Below are 14,829 nucleotides of genomic sequence, written 5' to 3'. Positions count from 1 at the left end.
CACCTGTATGCCGAAATAAATAGCTCCAGTGTCATCAGGTGATCGCACAATACGTGCGGGGCTACAGGGCTCTGAATGCACGTACCAGGGAGACCACCTCACCAGTAGTACACCGATGGAAGAGTGTGTGTCACATTGGAGCAACAAAACAGCAGCTCCATGACTTTACGGTACACTCACAGGAGTGTACTGAAAAACCAACGTCTCTCTACTGTGACCTGGGAGAAGGGAGAGACCCTCCCACCTCCCTGCCCCGGCTGTGAGTTTACCTTCGAATTTCTTCCCCCTTACTAGTATTTACTACGTCCCTCCCTCTCCCACTCTTTCCATAAGTAGGCCTATCTATCTATCTTGCTATCTATCAATCGATCGATCTATCTATCCATCCAGCTATGTACAACAGATGATTTCACCTTCCAAGATCTCTTAATTGATCTGGGTTCACAATAGCTCTATCCTCCGATCTAGGAAAATTCGTTGAATTCTTGACGTGGTCAAAAATCTGCCAAGTAAGCAGCAGGCCTTCTTCCCGTGAGGGAGAAAAAGAGCTCGGCATATGGGCGATGAACCGGAAACGGAAAAGGCGTTATGTTCATGTGTCAAACTACTGCAGAAGAGGATGAGAAGGTTATCTCCGTGTCTAGAACTGTTCCTCAGTTCGGCAACGAAGACCCGACGAAGACGACGAAAATGATGAACGGGCAGCGGGTCAAGGAAAATAACTTTCCTTTCACCGGCATCGACAGCTATAACCTCACAGTGGTTCACTGACCCCTGGGCACACGCCATCAGAAAGATAGTGTTTTGCTATAAGTCCCACTGGTTGCAGACACCGGAAATTGAACTGCTGAAGCCATTACCACACTATGTTCTCGAATTTTCCACATTTCTATCTTATATAGCAGTTAATGCTGAGTAATTATGAAAGTGTGTGTATTTCATGCGTGTGTGTGTGCATGAAATAGTGTTTGAATATGGGTACGCTGGCGTAGCCTGTAAACGTTCTCCTTCGCTGTTGGAGGTACATGTAATGTACTCCCTCCTTTGGTCGTACCAGAGAGGTGGTCTTCCAATTACATGTCCAGGCGATAAGCGTCCAGTGGTGTTAGGTCTTCCTTTCTGCCCTGATGAAAAGTAAGAAACTCAGTCTAACAATTTGACAGAAACATTGATGCATAAATGACACAAATAGAGTAATAGATAATGCATCAATACCACTACCAGCACTCTATCGTTTCTTTATCGCCAAGCAGGGGACTCGCGGCCATCTGGGAAGGAATGCAGAGATAAGAATTCCTCCCATCTGACCCTTGACCCCGCAGAGTTCAACGCCGCAGCCTCACATCTGGCAAATGGCTTTTGCGGAGGAAGGAAGAAATTCAAGAAATCTTGCTTACTGTACGACATGCGAGTGACAAATTAGCGCCAGACCCAGGTGGCAAAATCAAGTTTGGTTTAGGTCAGACAGAGACGACCCCACCCCAAACTCGTGCATTATCTGACAAGACCAGCATTTACGTTCGACTTAGTGGGGTGATGGGAGTTAAACTTCGGAGGAGGGATCACGGTGGGTAGAAGAATCTGGTCTTTTCATACTTCCCAGTACCCCGCCCAACGCCTTCTCACAAATCCCTTACAATATTATGCACGTGGTAATCGAACATATGGCCGACGTGACTCTCCAGAGAAGGCGACACAAGGTCAGATGGTTGCAAACACCATTTCTACCATGGCTTTCTTTTTTGTGTGTTAAGAGGGCGCCTCTTTCCTCACCTTGGTTTCGGAGGGAGAAGGATGATACTCTGTATCCAAAAACGCATGATCAATTCTACATTCCCTACACGCTTCCTCGAAAGGTAACGCAATACTACAGCTGAGCAAGACCGAAAACGGTTTACGTTCTCGCGGAGCCAACAATTCTCAACACGAAAGAATTCCTGGAAAACGCAATTATTTAGAGAGGCTTTTGATAATGAACACCTGGAGACCAGATGACAAGCATTTCAAAGTTGTGTGCATACCTAAATAAACACTTTGCCCTGAAAACACAACTATCTTTTAATGGTATAGGCTATATACCAGAGAGTAAAAATTACACATGTTCAAACTAAGCAAACCCGAGTATGATAAGTGTGCTTAATGAAAACATAAAATATATACACCCTACATCGCAAGAAAAATACAAAGTGTCAGCCCTGTCATGCGCATTATGCGTAATGAAAGATAATTACCTAGTCCTAACGGTTGTACCGTTTGTTCCAAGTTTTGCAAATGTCTACGTACTGCGGGCTGTGGTAGTTCTACTCCCCTCTCACTTTTTTTTTTACTCGCTTTGCTGGTTTGGGTGCTTTTAAATCCCTTTCTAATAATATTTACGTCTAAATAGATTAAATAATTCCGATCCACAGAGGACACACAAACCAAAATAAAAATGTTATTTCAGTCATTTAAACATATATTTTCAAGCTCAAAGATATTCCACATCACGACGCCTCCCCCCCCCCCCTTGTTTTTTTTTTTTACCCAAGTCATTTGTTGGTACTCTGCGCATTGAACTTGACCCAGAATGAGTAGATATTGATGATTTCGCACGGGTCTCGACAGTTCTCCTCTTTGACATCAATATCGTAAAGTGTTATCAGTGCCAAATGCGTGTCGCCGCATTTCCATGATTTTCTTCTCTCAAATTTGATGACATTTCTGCGACTGTGTCCCGATTTATCGTACACATTTGTGAACACGTAGGCGTGTGCTGAACTTCTTGACATTTGACTCTTTCGGCGTCACAGAACTTAACTCAATACTATAAAATCGCTCTGTCATAGTTTCTACTCACTCAAAACAATATTCTGTAATACTGTCATACTCTTTAAAGCACCAAACAGTAAAATGTTCATTTTAGTTCTTCCAACACTGATGTTTCCAAACATTGATTGATATAGTAGTTGAACCAGCGTAGGGCTATGCCATGTTGTATCACTAAACCATGCCCGATTACTTAGTAAATACGGTCATTCTTCACCCGTTCTTTCCTTCCCTCTCCCCCTCCCCCACCAAATAAAAAGAATCATTTTATAAGCACACAAATTAGCCAAATCTAAAGTGACACGATCACTGAGGTCGTAGAGACCTGGTAACCACTGCATTTGACCTTATGACCCAAAGGTTATCGTTTGCTACTTTCTTCCCTGAGTAGTGTTCCTGCAAACACGGAGACTATTTTCGAGCAAATCACAATTGTCAGGACTTATTAACCTTTGGCATCCTGATCTTGACCAACGGTAGCTTCAAATATCAAACCACCTAATCTTGACTGATTCATGGGCCACGAGTAACGGCTGTCTGAGTTACGGTGACTCTCCCCGAGTCGCGATGACAAGTTACGAGGCTTGGCAGACAGGTAAACACGTCGTAACTCCGGCTCCATTTGCAACCATGGCATGATATCATTAGACTATTACGATAAATCCACTGACCTGACGCAGTCAGGTGAGATACAGCGGAAGCCTGATAATTTTCATATTCTTAGACAAGATATGAACCTAATGTGTTCTTCTTGATCTAAGTGAGCGAAAGCGCTAAAGGGACTATGCTGAAGATGATAAATACAAGGCCGTCATTATCGTTATTTTTTTCCATAATCATCAAACGCCTGCACCTTGCTGTTTCAAGGGCATTGCATGAAAACAACATCCAACTTACTGCCGTGAGGTCAGAAAAGCTAAAAATAAGTGTGTTAGTTGTTACAAATTTGAATATTGGGATGAAGCCCAAAAGAATGGTCATCCAGTGACATCTTACAATGTCTGAAACGCCCTCTTCGACCATTATTGGCAATTTTTCCCCCGAGAAACACATAATCTTCTTTCCAAAATGAAAAATAGTGCTCGCTGCCGTAAATCCAAAGCTGCGACATCGGGACACGGACTGGCATGTCCACTTGTATCATCCTGAAGCATCATCTGAACACCAGGGAAAAATCCAAACATCTTCCGCAACATCTGGACCGATGAGCAACGTCTATCTTATCACGTAGAATCTCCCTTAGGAGAGGCAAACGAAATAAACTACCACACCACACAAAAAAGCAACACAACAGGTTACTGTTACAGTAAGCCAAACACCAAAGAAGATGGTATTTGTGCAATCGAAGGATGTGATTTTTCCTCCTCACGATGGTCGAGACCCTTTGGTACAACCCTGGCGAATAAGTCCAGGCTAGATTTGTTCTTTGTACAAATGTGCGGATGTTTGACCCAAGATATCTTCCACATTGTCTTCCCACTCCAGAGCACACGCAGGTTGAAAGTAACAGAAAACGGCCCGCAGTTACAAGTCAATTCAAACATTCTTTGGCAACGGCATTGGTGGGGCACTCAGTTTCCAGCAGACCACTGGCTGGAGGAGAGGGGAGGATGGGGGTATAGTATCTATGCCATAATATCAACTGATCTGTGACATAGCATTACAACACGTGATGTAATGCATACCATTTGGATACCTGTCATAATTTCACAACTAAGACACATTTAGGCATAGTTTAAAGGGATAGCACAGTATTGGTGGAGATGAGAATTAGGCTTTTAACTTTTTGCGAGATACCAAGAAAACACTTATGAAATAGTACAGAGCATACCATTTTAAGAGGAATTCAAAGTTTACTTGATGGAAATCGGGTTTGGAATGACTGAAACATCCAAAAACAAAGTAAAACAAAGCGATCGTGTGAAAGTGTGGGTCCCACACTTTACTAGAATCGCTCTTTTTGGATATCTCAGCCATTTCAAAACCAATTTTCGTCAAATAAACGTTGAATTCCTCATAAAGTTACATGCTCTTTCATATTTCATGAGAGGTTTTTCATTCTCACCAAAAAATGTTAGAAATCTGAAGTTGTACAATCCCTTTAAAATGACAGTTAGCACGGAGACAGTCCTCATTTTGTTTTGGGGCTCTTTATTGTTTTTACGTTGATATGCTTATTTTTGGTAGGAAGTGCAAGATAGTATGATATTAAGATCCCGTTGAGGAATATCCTGACTCACCCGCCATCCGAGAGAATACTCATGTTGAATCTTGGCCTGAGGAATTCGTTAGCTCCCATGATCCCGAAGCGAGGGTTTCCGCCAACGGACACCGTTAACTGCTCGTTGCCCCGTGAGTCGTAGATACCGAATAAGGGTTTGGTTGGACGTCGACCGCCCGTGGGCAGTTTTAATGTCAGTAGGATTGTAAAGTCCCTCGGGAAGTAACCTAGAAAACGACGAAATTAAGAATCGCCCATGAGAAAGCATCATTGAACAAAGCTTCATATCAAAATAATGAAATATCATTTCCATTTGTTTCAATCATTTTTATGTCTAAATTAATTGAAATGAAATGAATTGAATTAAACTGAGTAAATCAGTATCCATAATACTCCATACAGTATCGACAGATGCATTCACCGTAATACTTTTTTCTTCGAATTTATAGAAACGTTTGTTCGAAGTGACATATTGGAAGAGAGCGATAGAATATTGATCATTGAGCACTAATTCGGCAGCGTACGAGAAAATCACTTTTTTATCCCTTCGTCGAGTTATAGCACCCACAGGCCACGAGAGAAAGAGAAGACAAGTATCATGTGATTCCCATAAAGATTAAGCAAACTCGGTAATGAGAGGGAATACTTCTGCAGCTAAATAATTTGGCATTTAATAACACTCTATAAAAGCTCTTTACTGGAAATGGAATGCTTATTGGTGCCTCATGAACTTGATTAAGACATAACTCATCTACCCGGACTGAAAGGAAGCTATCTTCTCTCCTGCATGTTAAGGAGATTTCATAGTCTGAAAGAAACGTAAGTAATTATGCAACCGTTTGTTTGATCCATCCTGCAATACTCACCTCCAAAAATTTCGCTGGCTTGCCTTGTTTCGGACATTCTCCTTATACTATACGCTTTGTCTACTGGGCCCGCGGGCGGTGAACTAGGTCTGGAAGTACATCTCCCTTCTACGTCTAGGACTCCTCGTGGTTTCCCATTTCCAACGTCATCTTCAAAATTTAGCACCTTTAGTAGATCCACGGTACCTTTTGGGAAGAAACGGTGGAAAGATCAAATAAAATCAGGTTCTTAGTCAACATAAAACCCCTAAAAAGGGGACAAATGTAGATAGAACATAATGCTATTTCATCGATATCGTCAACTTATTAACGAAGACAACTGTCGCAAAGACATCAGAGATTTGCTTGTCGCAGTCTCAAGCATGAAGAAAGTTTGTAATGCCAGTTTTGTATGTGGACACTCGAAATATAGTTCTCATTGAAAGCGATCGAATATCGGTTACGATCTCAGTCGTAAACCAGGAAGTTAACATAATACTTCAGTCCAAAACCATTTGTATATTCAGAAGTGCCAATATTCTCACAATATAATCAGTGAAATGTTCAAGTTAAAGTTCTTCGATACCGGTAGTTTTTAGTTTAGGTTTTTGAAGGGTATGTTTTCTTTCGACTTTTTGTCTGAGACCTAGAACTCAAGGGAAGTGTATGCAACGTACATAGTGGCTAAAACTTTCAGAGTTTAGAATGGATGTATACACAAAGTGATTCTATATGAAACGTGTATCGTATTTCATCACTTTGCTATCCATGTAAGGACTGCCGATATCATTCGAGTCGAGAAATAATCACGAGAGCTGTCAGGGCTCACGAGTTGATCCTAAACATGAAGAAATGAGAACCAATGATTTGTTGTTCTTACGAGGTCCTCTTGTATTCGATTAACCAATGTATAGGCCTACGGTACATTCACAACATCGTACACTTGCCGCATTGGGCAAGAATGTAGCTTCAAGTTCAACATTATTCCGATATAAAAAAAGAAGAAATGTACGTTTAAATCTCACTACTCAGCCTTAGAATAGCAAGTCATTATTCATGTGACATAATTATAGGACTACTTCACAAATACAGCGTTGACTATTTCTCTTCTGCCTCGATGAATTCGATTATCAACATTATACTGCATGGTGTCGGTTTCCCCTATCCCTCTCCCCTCCTGTTACCAATTGTTAACGCTTGCCTACAAAACGCAATATCCTCACTTTTAAAGTAACGCATCAAATAAAGTTCAAGTTGAGTGCATTTAATGTCTACTAGTGACCTTGAATAATGAAGATATCGGCCTCGAAAGACTGGACATGGATGAGATTTAAAAGAAAAGAAAAAAGCCAGAGATAGTTATACGTGCTGCTATCCAGGGATGGCGACTTGACCTACTAATCCAGACTCGGGAAATAACACGGTAATGGTTTGGATAGAATTCGTACAGGAGATCGTCTGCAGATTTTGCAATGCGAGTCACAATCATTCCGCGAATTTCCCATCGGAAGCAGTCGGAGGAACTACCAAGGCAACCCGTGAGCCAAGCGCCGGAAGAAAAGGGTCTTCTTGGTGTTATTTTGGGTTCTGTTGTGCGTGCGTGTGTGTGTGTGTGTGCGTGTGTGTGTGTGTGTGTGTGTGTGTTGTTCTTTCTTTAGGGGGGCTCGATTTTGGAGCTGTTTTCGGTTTTTTTTCTGCATTGACGATGCATTCTGCACGACAATGACATGTTAAACTGGATTAGTCATATTCTCTGTTTTTACGAGGGATGTTTTATCAACAGCTTTAGAATTGATCGTGGTCGAAGGCTCACAGGATTTTGCTGTGCTATGATAGAAAAATATGGGATGCAATGATTAATTTTGTCATTTCTCGTGATAAATGAGACACCGAGTGTGTCGGTATGTCTCTAAAAAAAAATCGTGTGGTTTGACAGAGCTCATCTTTTTCTCTCCCTCTCTCTTTCCATCCTCGTCCTGCTTTGGTAGCCGTAAATGCAGGGTAAGCATAACGGACGCAGTAATTTGCAGCGTATGTCTGTATGTCAGACGACTCCCTGAGGGTTCGCTCATGGCTGTGTTGTCCTTTTTGCCCCGCTCTCGTTCACTGGCGCTGGTTCCACGCAGCATCTGCGAGCAATTTCTTACACCAGTTACGACTGTCTGCTCCAAAGTATGCTTTTCAGGAAACGTGACTTTGTGAAATATATCAAGTGCCTTGGTTCCATTTCGATTACTAAGTACCACCAAGGAGGTATGAGAGAACAAACCTCCTTGGTACCACCGGCAACGTCTTCATAATGTCAATCGCGTTTCAGTGTGTAGTCTTGAAAGGGTTCAGAAACACTAAGCTCGATGATCACCCTCAATCTTTTTCGTGCCATCAATGGAAATCCCTTGACGTTGTGAAATGTAGGCCTATCTATGGTTAATCAATTAATGTTCTCAACTTCTTTTGGTATTTGTTCGTTTCCTTTTCGTGTTTTGTGGTGTTCTTGTTGTTTTCTCCTCTGTTTTTTTCTCTTTTTATTATTATCATTATTATTATTATTATTATTATCATTATTTTTTATCTATTTATTTATTTATTTATTTATTTATTTATTTTTTATTTTATTTTATTTATTTATTTATTTTTTATTTATTTTTTATTTATTTTTTTTTATTTTATTTTCATTTATTTATTTATTTTTTATTTTTTTTTTTTTTTTTTGGGGGGGGGGGTAAGTAATCACTGATGAATCACATCACGGTTAAAAGGACAGGGCCGTTCAACCAGCACTTAGTCATTGTGAGATCACGGTAACTCATCTTTTCTTTGTGAGAGTAGTGTAGGCTTAAATAGATTAAAAGCTTCACTGCTGTGGTTATGCTTTCAAGTTTGTGCATCTTTCGATGCCATGAAGGCAAACGTGACGTGAGCAAACTTTCAAATCAGGTTGCCGGGTAGCCTTTTGTCAAGGCCCTCTCGCTGTCTGATTGAAGGCTATAACAGGCGAGCTGATTGTCGCTTCGTTCGACCCCACTCGCTCACCACCATACAGAGAGAGGGCCTTGGCAAAAGGCTAGTTGCCAAGTGGCCAGACTGTCAGTGTGTATACAAAAAAAAAAAAAATGACCAAAAGCCCCAGAGCATATAACACACATGCATATGCACGTGTGTAAATAGGCCTACATGTGACATATACACGTTAACTTTACATCAACACTGATTAATCTGAATAATTTTTGAAACAATCAAAATCAGGAGATTGCAAAGAGAAATCAAGGAGATAACCAACTGCATGTTCCATGTTTCTAAATTGGGAACTACCTCTAAAGTCAGACAGATTCTCTTTTCAAACAGTGCATGAAGTTGTAATGAAGCGGCTCTTGCAGTTTCGATGTGAGACTTGCTGAGCAGCAGAGCTGCATGCTCTCCTGGTCTGGTTGGTTGTCGGTTGGAAGTCAGGCAGTGTGTATTTTATGAGAAGTTTGTCGAAACCTCGCCACTGAATCCTGTCTGTCTCCGACACATCCCATAAATAAAAGCTGTTTACCCGCTCACAGGTTTCGCATCTGACATTGAAACTTTGAGCATAAATGCCTCTCATCACGATTTGGGAAAAAAAAAAAAACCAACAGAAAACAACTCCGAAAGAAAATCATTTCAACGCACATAAGCTTTGTAACGCGTCCATGGTCGCTGGGTTCGCAGCAGCGGTTTTACAATTACTGTTCAACCTTGTGCGAAGATTCCACTTCGGGAAAGCTCTCATCATCAACATCGACTAGACTCATCACCAAAACTTTTTATTTAATTAACTGCTCTAATATGAAAAAGACAAAGAAATTACAAAAGGTAAAAAATTTCAACGCAGATCGGAAATAACTTATATCACGTGAGTACTGTAGGGCCTATCTAAAAACTTTGTGAATGATTATTATCAGGTTAATCAGTTCAAAACCTACAGTGTGTATTCACATAATTATAGTAGATCTCATTCCGTAACAGTGACGCGCCTGGCATGGTCTCCTCTTACAATTAGGCCTATATATTTGAACATTGCAGTGACCAATTCATTCTTGAATTAGCACGACAGAGACACTTTGTGTATCAAGAAGGCGACAACCACATAGAGATTATGATATATCTACCACGATGTGCAGTAAATGAACATGATTATACTTGATAATATGGAAGTAATCAGATAACTTTCAAATGTCAGTCCCATTTCACTTTATCAATGTAAGTGATTTAGGACCTATACATACAGCAGTTTTCATTTCACTCCATTCAGAAAATATTCAGAATCCCGGGTTAGTTCTCCTTTAAATCGTAATTAAGACAAATAAATAATTATTCCACTCTTACTCTTCCTCTTAAATAATGACAGTTCGGTGGAGTCGAAGCTGTATCACAGCACAGGTAAAATGCCATTTCTACAACATGAAGGTCAACCGTGAACACAGTCTGAGAAGCGAAGACTAGGTATCTGTCTGTGTTTACGTGTGACGTCAGAGCGGGGCAGGAAGAGTTTTTTTTTTTGTGGGTCGTGGGTGTGTGTTGTGTCTGACGAGTGATCTCTTCTCCGCAAGAAACACACAAGGGGTAAGCCAGCTGCTTCATCGGGACTCAGTAAGTTCCTTTGTGTAAACCTTTTAATAGAGTCAACGAAATTCTTTAAAGGGATCGTTTAGTTTTGGTTGAGACCTAATTTCAGGTTTCTTACATTTTTTGGTGAGATAATGAGAAACCTCTTATGAAATATGAAAGAGCGTGTAATTCCATGAGGAATTCAACGTTTATATGATGAAGATTGGTTTTGAAATGGCTGAGATACCCAAAACAGAGCGATCCTAATAAAGTGTGGGACCCACCTTTTATTACGATCACTTTGATTTACTTTGTTTTTGGATGTTTCAGTCGTTCCAAACCCGATTTTCATCAAATAAACTTTGAATTCCTCTTAAAATGGGATGCTCTGTACTATTTCATTAGTGCTTTCTTGGTATCCCTTCAAGGCACATTCGTCAAAAAGAGGAGAGACAGAACAGATAACTTGGCACAACACGTATAGAAGTACGACAGAGTTAGGAGACAACGGAACGGTGTTTCTTGGCAAGGGATACAGTGACAACAGGCGTGTCTATTGTCTAATAGAAATCGCTGTGATCCCTGCATACCCAAAATATTGAGAAAGATATTAAAACAATAACGCAAAATTCGTGGGTGAAAGAAATATACATATATCAACATTCTCCTCTCTCTGTCTCTCTCTCTATCTATCTCTCTGTCTCTCTCTCTCTATCTATCTATCTATCTATCTCTCTGTCTCTCTCTCTCTATCTATCTATCTATCTATCTGTCTGTCTGTCTGTCTGTCTGTCTGTCTGTCTGTCTGTCTCTATATCTGTCTGTCTATCTGTATTTTTCATCTGCACTTTTCAGGTTGACGAAAGAATGAAACATAGCCGGAGTCATTGAGAAAGCTAAAAATGAAAAAAAAAAAGGTTGTGCAGTACCTTTGACATCTATAGGCCTAATTTGAGTTTACAAGTCATTACCAGCCAGCATCATCGGAAAAATAAGCTTGCCCATTTACAAAAAGTAGAGTTAATTGCAGGTCTAAATATAGGTATTAGCAGTATCATAAGTTAAAGTTTAAAGTACCATAAGGGGAATTCCACTCACGTATCCAGCCATGAGATCACTGCGACAGAATGATCGTAATTCACAAAAATTACAACTAACGAGGGTCAACTTTTGAATCCCAAATGTATATCATTTGTTCTTGACCCAGGTCAGTAAGGACATTATAAATACGCCACAACCCTGCACAGAAACTTAACTAGCTTCATATAAAATCTAAGAAAAACTGCTGGTTAGCTGTTGAGAGACAAATACACCTCGTTATTATGCAGTTCACTTAAATCCATTCTACGAGACTCAGAGTAACTTCGATGGCGTTACCGGATTACCCCCCATCCCCCCCCCCCCCCTTTTCCCAAAGTTGTGTGAAAGAGGCGCCTTCTCCCATCAGGAAGAGCGCACGTTTCCCGCTCATTAGCTGCTTCATCACCTCAGGAAATATTTGACAGGTCAGTTCCTTGAGCCCCTAGTTATTGCGTGGGGATCGATTCATCCTCTGCTGCATCGAAATGTTGAGCTAGCAGCCATAAATCCAGCAGTCAACATCTACATAAACTCTATCAAGGACAACGTGTCACGATATCTCAAGTGTGTTATGCAAGACAATACGATTTTGCCAGGACATTGTACAATTATTATGCAAACAAACAAATACACAAACTCCAGACTTGCAGAAACATTTTGTCGATGAGTATAATTATGCAGACACACCCATCAATCCATCAATATGCTTGCTCCTTCCATTTGATTCTTTGCCATGACGCACATTAATCTTTTTACTGCTAAGTTTGGGAATTGAATAATGATTGAAATGAGGCGTGTCTTTGCACCATTTAACAGTAGAACACCTCTAATTCCACCACAATACATGACCACGGAGTCGTTATAAGGGTATCCGAAAGGCTTAACATCATACCACTACCACTAGTACTACGGCTAATATCTCCCTCTTCTTCTACTACTAATAATAATCATCATTACAACGACAGCAAAAATAATAATGGTTTGATACCAAAACTACCACATATAATAGTTTTAAGACCATGCACTTGGAACTACTACAGGCGGCTCGCCTGGTATAGCTCGACTTATGATTGTGAAAGGATAAAGCTATTATTAGTCTGTGATGATTCATGGTCGTCTAATATTCAGCTTTTACACGTGAAGCAGTGGTCTTGAACTTGGATTCAGTTAATTTTTTTTTTTTTTCAAAACAGAAATTTGTTAGTCTTTCCAGGTTTTTAAAGAAAATTTTCCAAAAAAAAAAAAAATCATGAACCGGAATGAAGAGCATTAAGTTTGGATGACGGCCAACATGTCGTGTCTGGTGTTTCTGCTTTTTTGAGTGCAGCTAAAAATATACACAGGTCGACTATACCAGTGTTGCCTCTCAAAATAGGAAGAGCCCCCGAGTCGGGTTTTTTGTGGAGGCGACTTGGAGATGTTATTGATAGGAAGAGCAGAAAGTGAGACTTCAGTGTACCCCACAGGCTAATAACGAATCCAGCGGTGAGTCGACCTCTTCCCGTATCGAAGTTTGCTCAGACAGCTCTCCTTATCCCCTCCCCTGTCTTTTTTCTCTCAGCCCTCATCCTCCTCCCAACCCCCCCCCATGTTTTTCATTCCTACTCTCCCCATTCTCAACATCATAAAATGATGCCATGATAGAATGTCATAAATATGATGACATTGATGACATACTAATCAGCTCACTCTGTCGCCTCCGTTTGTTAATAAAACACGTAAACAAAACAAAAAATAATCTTTCAAATATCATTACACTGTTTGTCTAGCTGATAAAAGTTACGATCATGTGCACGTATTGTTGACTAAGCGCAGTGTTCTGGACACCCCTTTGCTTGTTTTATGTTGATGTTTTTGCCACATGAGCAAACTTTTGTAGGTAAGTAAGAACTTCGTAGCTCAAACATGCCTTTCCATCACGGAAATAATATACCGGCACGAGATACTAGTACCTTTTCAGTGGTAGCTACATATAGGCAGAAAGAAAGTGTCGTTTAAATAATGGAAAAATAGATCGATCGTGGAAAGTATCACAACAGGACAAATTAGACAACGTAACCCACTCTAAACACATATATTTAGCGTCCAAACTATACGCACCAATCGCGTAACAAACCCTACGGTTTCAATCCTCGACTAAGACTACTGCCTAAAAGGCAAATTTTCTTCATTAATATATTTCCCCCTTTCCCTCTTTATGAGTTTCACACAGCAGCTACGAAGTGAATGTTCAACAAGCCAGTGCTGGTAATCATACATAGCATCACAACACTGACACTTTAACTTCTCATATTAGTTTGGTGTATCGCATGAACCTGGTCAAACGCAGTATGACTCAGAGAAAACCACATATCCGTTTTGATTTTGCTCCAATTTCCCTTCTAATTTTTGTTTGTGGACAGCACTTTGTGCCGTACACTCTAACTATATGTGTCAAAAGCACTACAGGTCTGCCTCATATCACAACTGCCTGATCTGAATATGAAATATCTAACATTAAAAGGAATCCACAGTGTACAAGAGTCCATGTCACCCTAGTACAGAGATTGAGATTATTGAAAGGACAATCTTTCCCCTTTCCTTGAGAGCTCTACAACACGTTTAACACATAATCGGAGTATGATTAAAATGAAACTCAGTGTGACTTCATCATTCTGAAGTGAAATTCCATAAAGATTCTGACTACCCATTAACAACAATGACTGTGCTCTTGATTCCATCTTTTCGATATATAGGGTGTGATCTATAACAATCTATAACAATGGCATAAATTCCACCTTGCAGACTCACTCCCACGAGCGCATTCTATCATCAGGGAGATGTTTCACCTCCCTGGTATCATCGTACAGAATGTCAAAACTCAAAAGAGCCTAATTCACTGGGAACCATCGTAATTTGTCTCGTTTTATAGGCCTCGTGTTACAACCGTCAGTAAACACATTTTTGTCCACACAACAAAGTAGACCCGGCAAGGTGTGGGAAGATTTCGTTTTTTGTTGTTTTGTTTTGTTGTTGTTATTGTGGTTGTTGTTGTTGTTTGCTATTAACGTTTTCCATCCTCCACCTCCCCCCCCCCCCCAAGCCATGTTACCAACCTGAGACATAGTGAAATTGTTTAACAAGAACGTGAAAAGTTTGTGTGTTTTCATCTCAAACAACGCATAAAGTATAGAGACCGAAATGCTCATTGCAGGGAAAATTGTATTATCTAGGCCTATATCCTACACAGGAATTGTCTTTTTTTTTCTATGGAGTAGCTTAGCGGTATTGTGATGCAACAGTGAAAGATTTGTTTCACTGCAA

The 14,829-nt window shown here is 40.4% G+C and overlaps 1 protein-coding gene across 1 annotated transcript in view; it reads right to left on the bottom strand.

The window, feature by feature from the left end:
• LOC139744472 (uncharacterized) overlaps positions 1-14,829 on the bottom strand; it is a 119,656-nt gene that overhangs the window by 64,727 nt on the left and 40,100 nt on the right. Inside the window, exons 2-3 of the mRNA XM_071654908.1 lie at positions 5,893-6,078; positions 5,046-5,253 (exon numbers count right to left, since the gene is read on the bottom strand). Of these exons, the coding sequence (XP_071511009.1) occupies positions 5,046-5,253; positions 5,893-6,078 (394 nt within the window). The remainder of the gene's footprint in view (positions 1-5,045; positions 5,254-5,892; positions 6,079-14,829) is intronic.

Source organism: Diadema antillarum, unplaced genomic scaffold (assembly GCF_040938485.1).
Source record: "Diadema antillarum isolate AM-2024a unplaced genomic scaffold, OU_Dant_1.0 scf00000035, whole genome shotgun sequence".
Taxonomy (NCBI): Eukaryota; Metazoa; Echinodermata; class Echinoidea; order Diadematoida; family Diadematidae; genus Diadema; species Diadema antillarum.
Note: the sequence above shows the minus strand (reverse complement) of the source record. Positions and strands in the feature narration are given on the sequence as shown.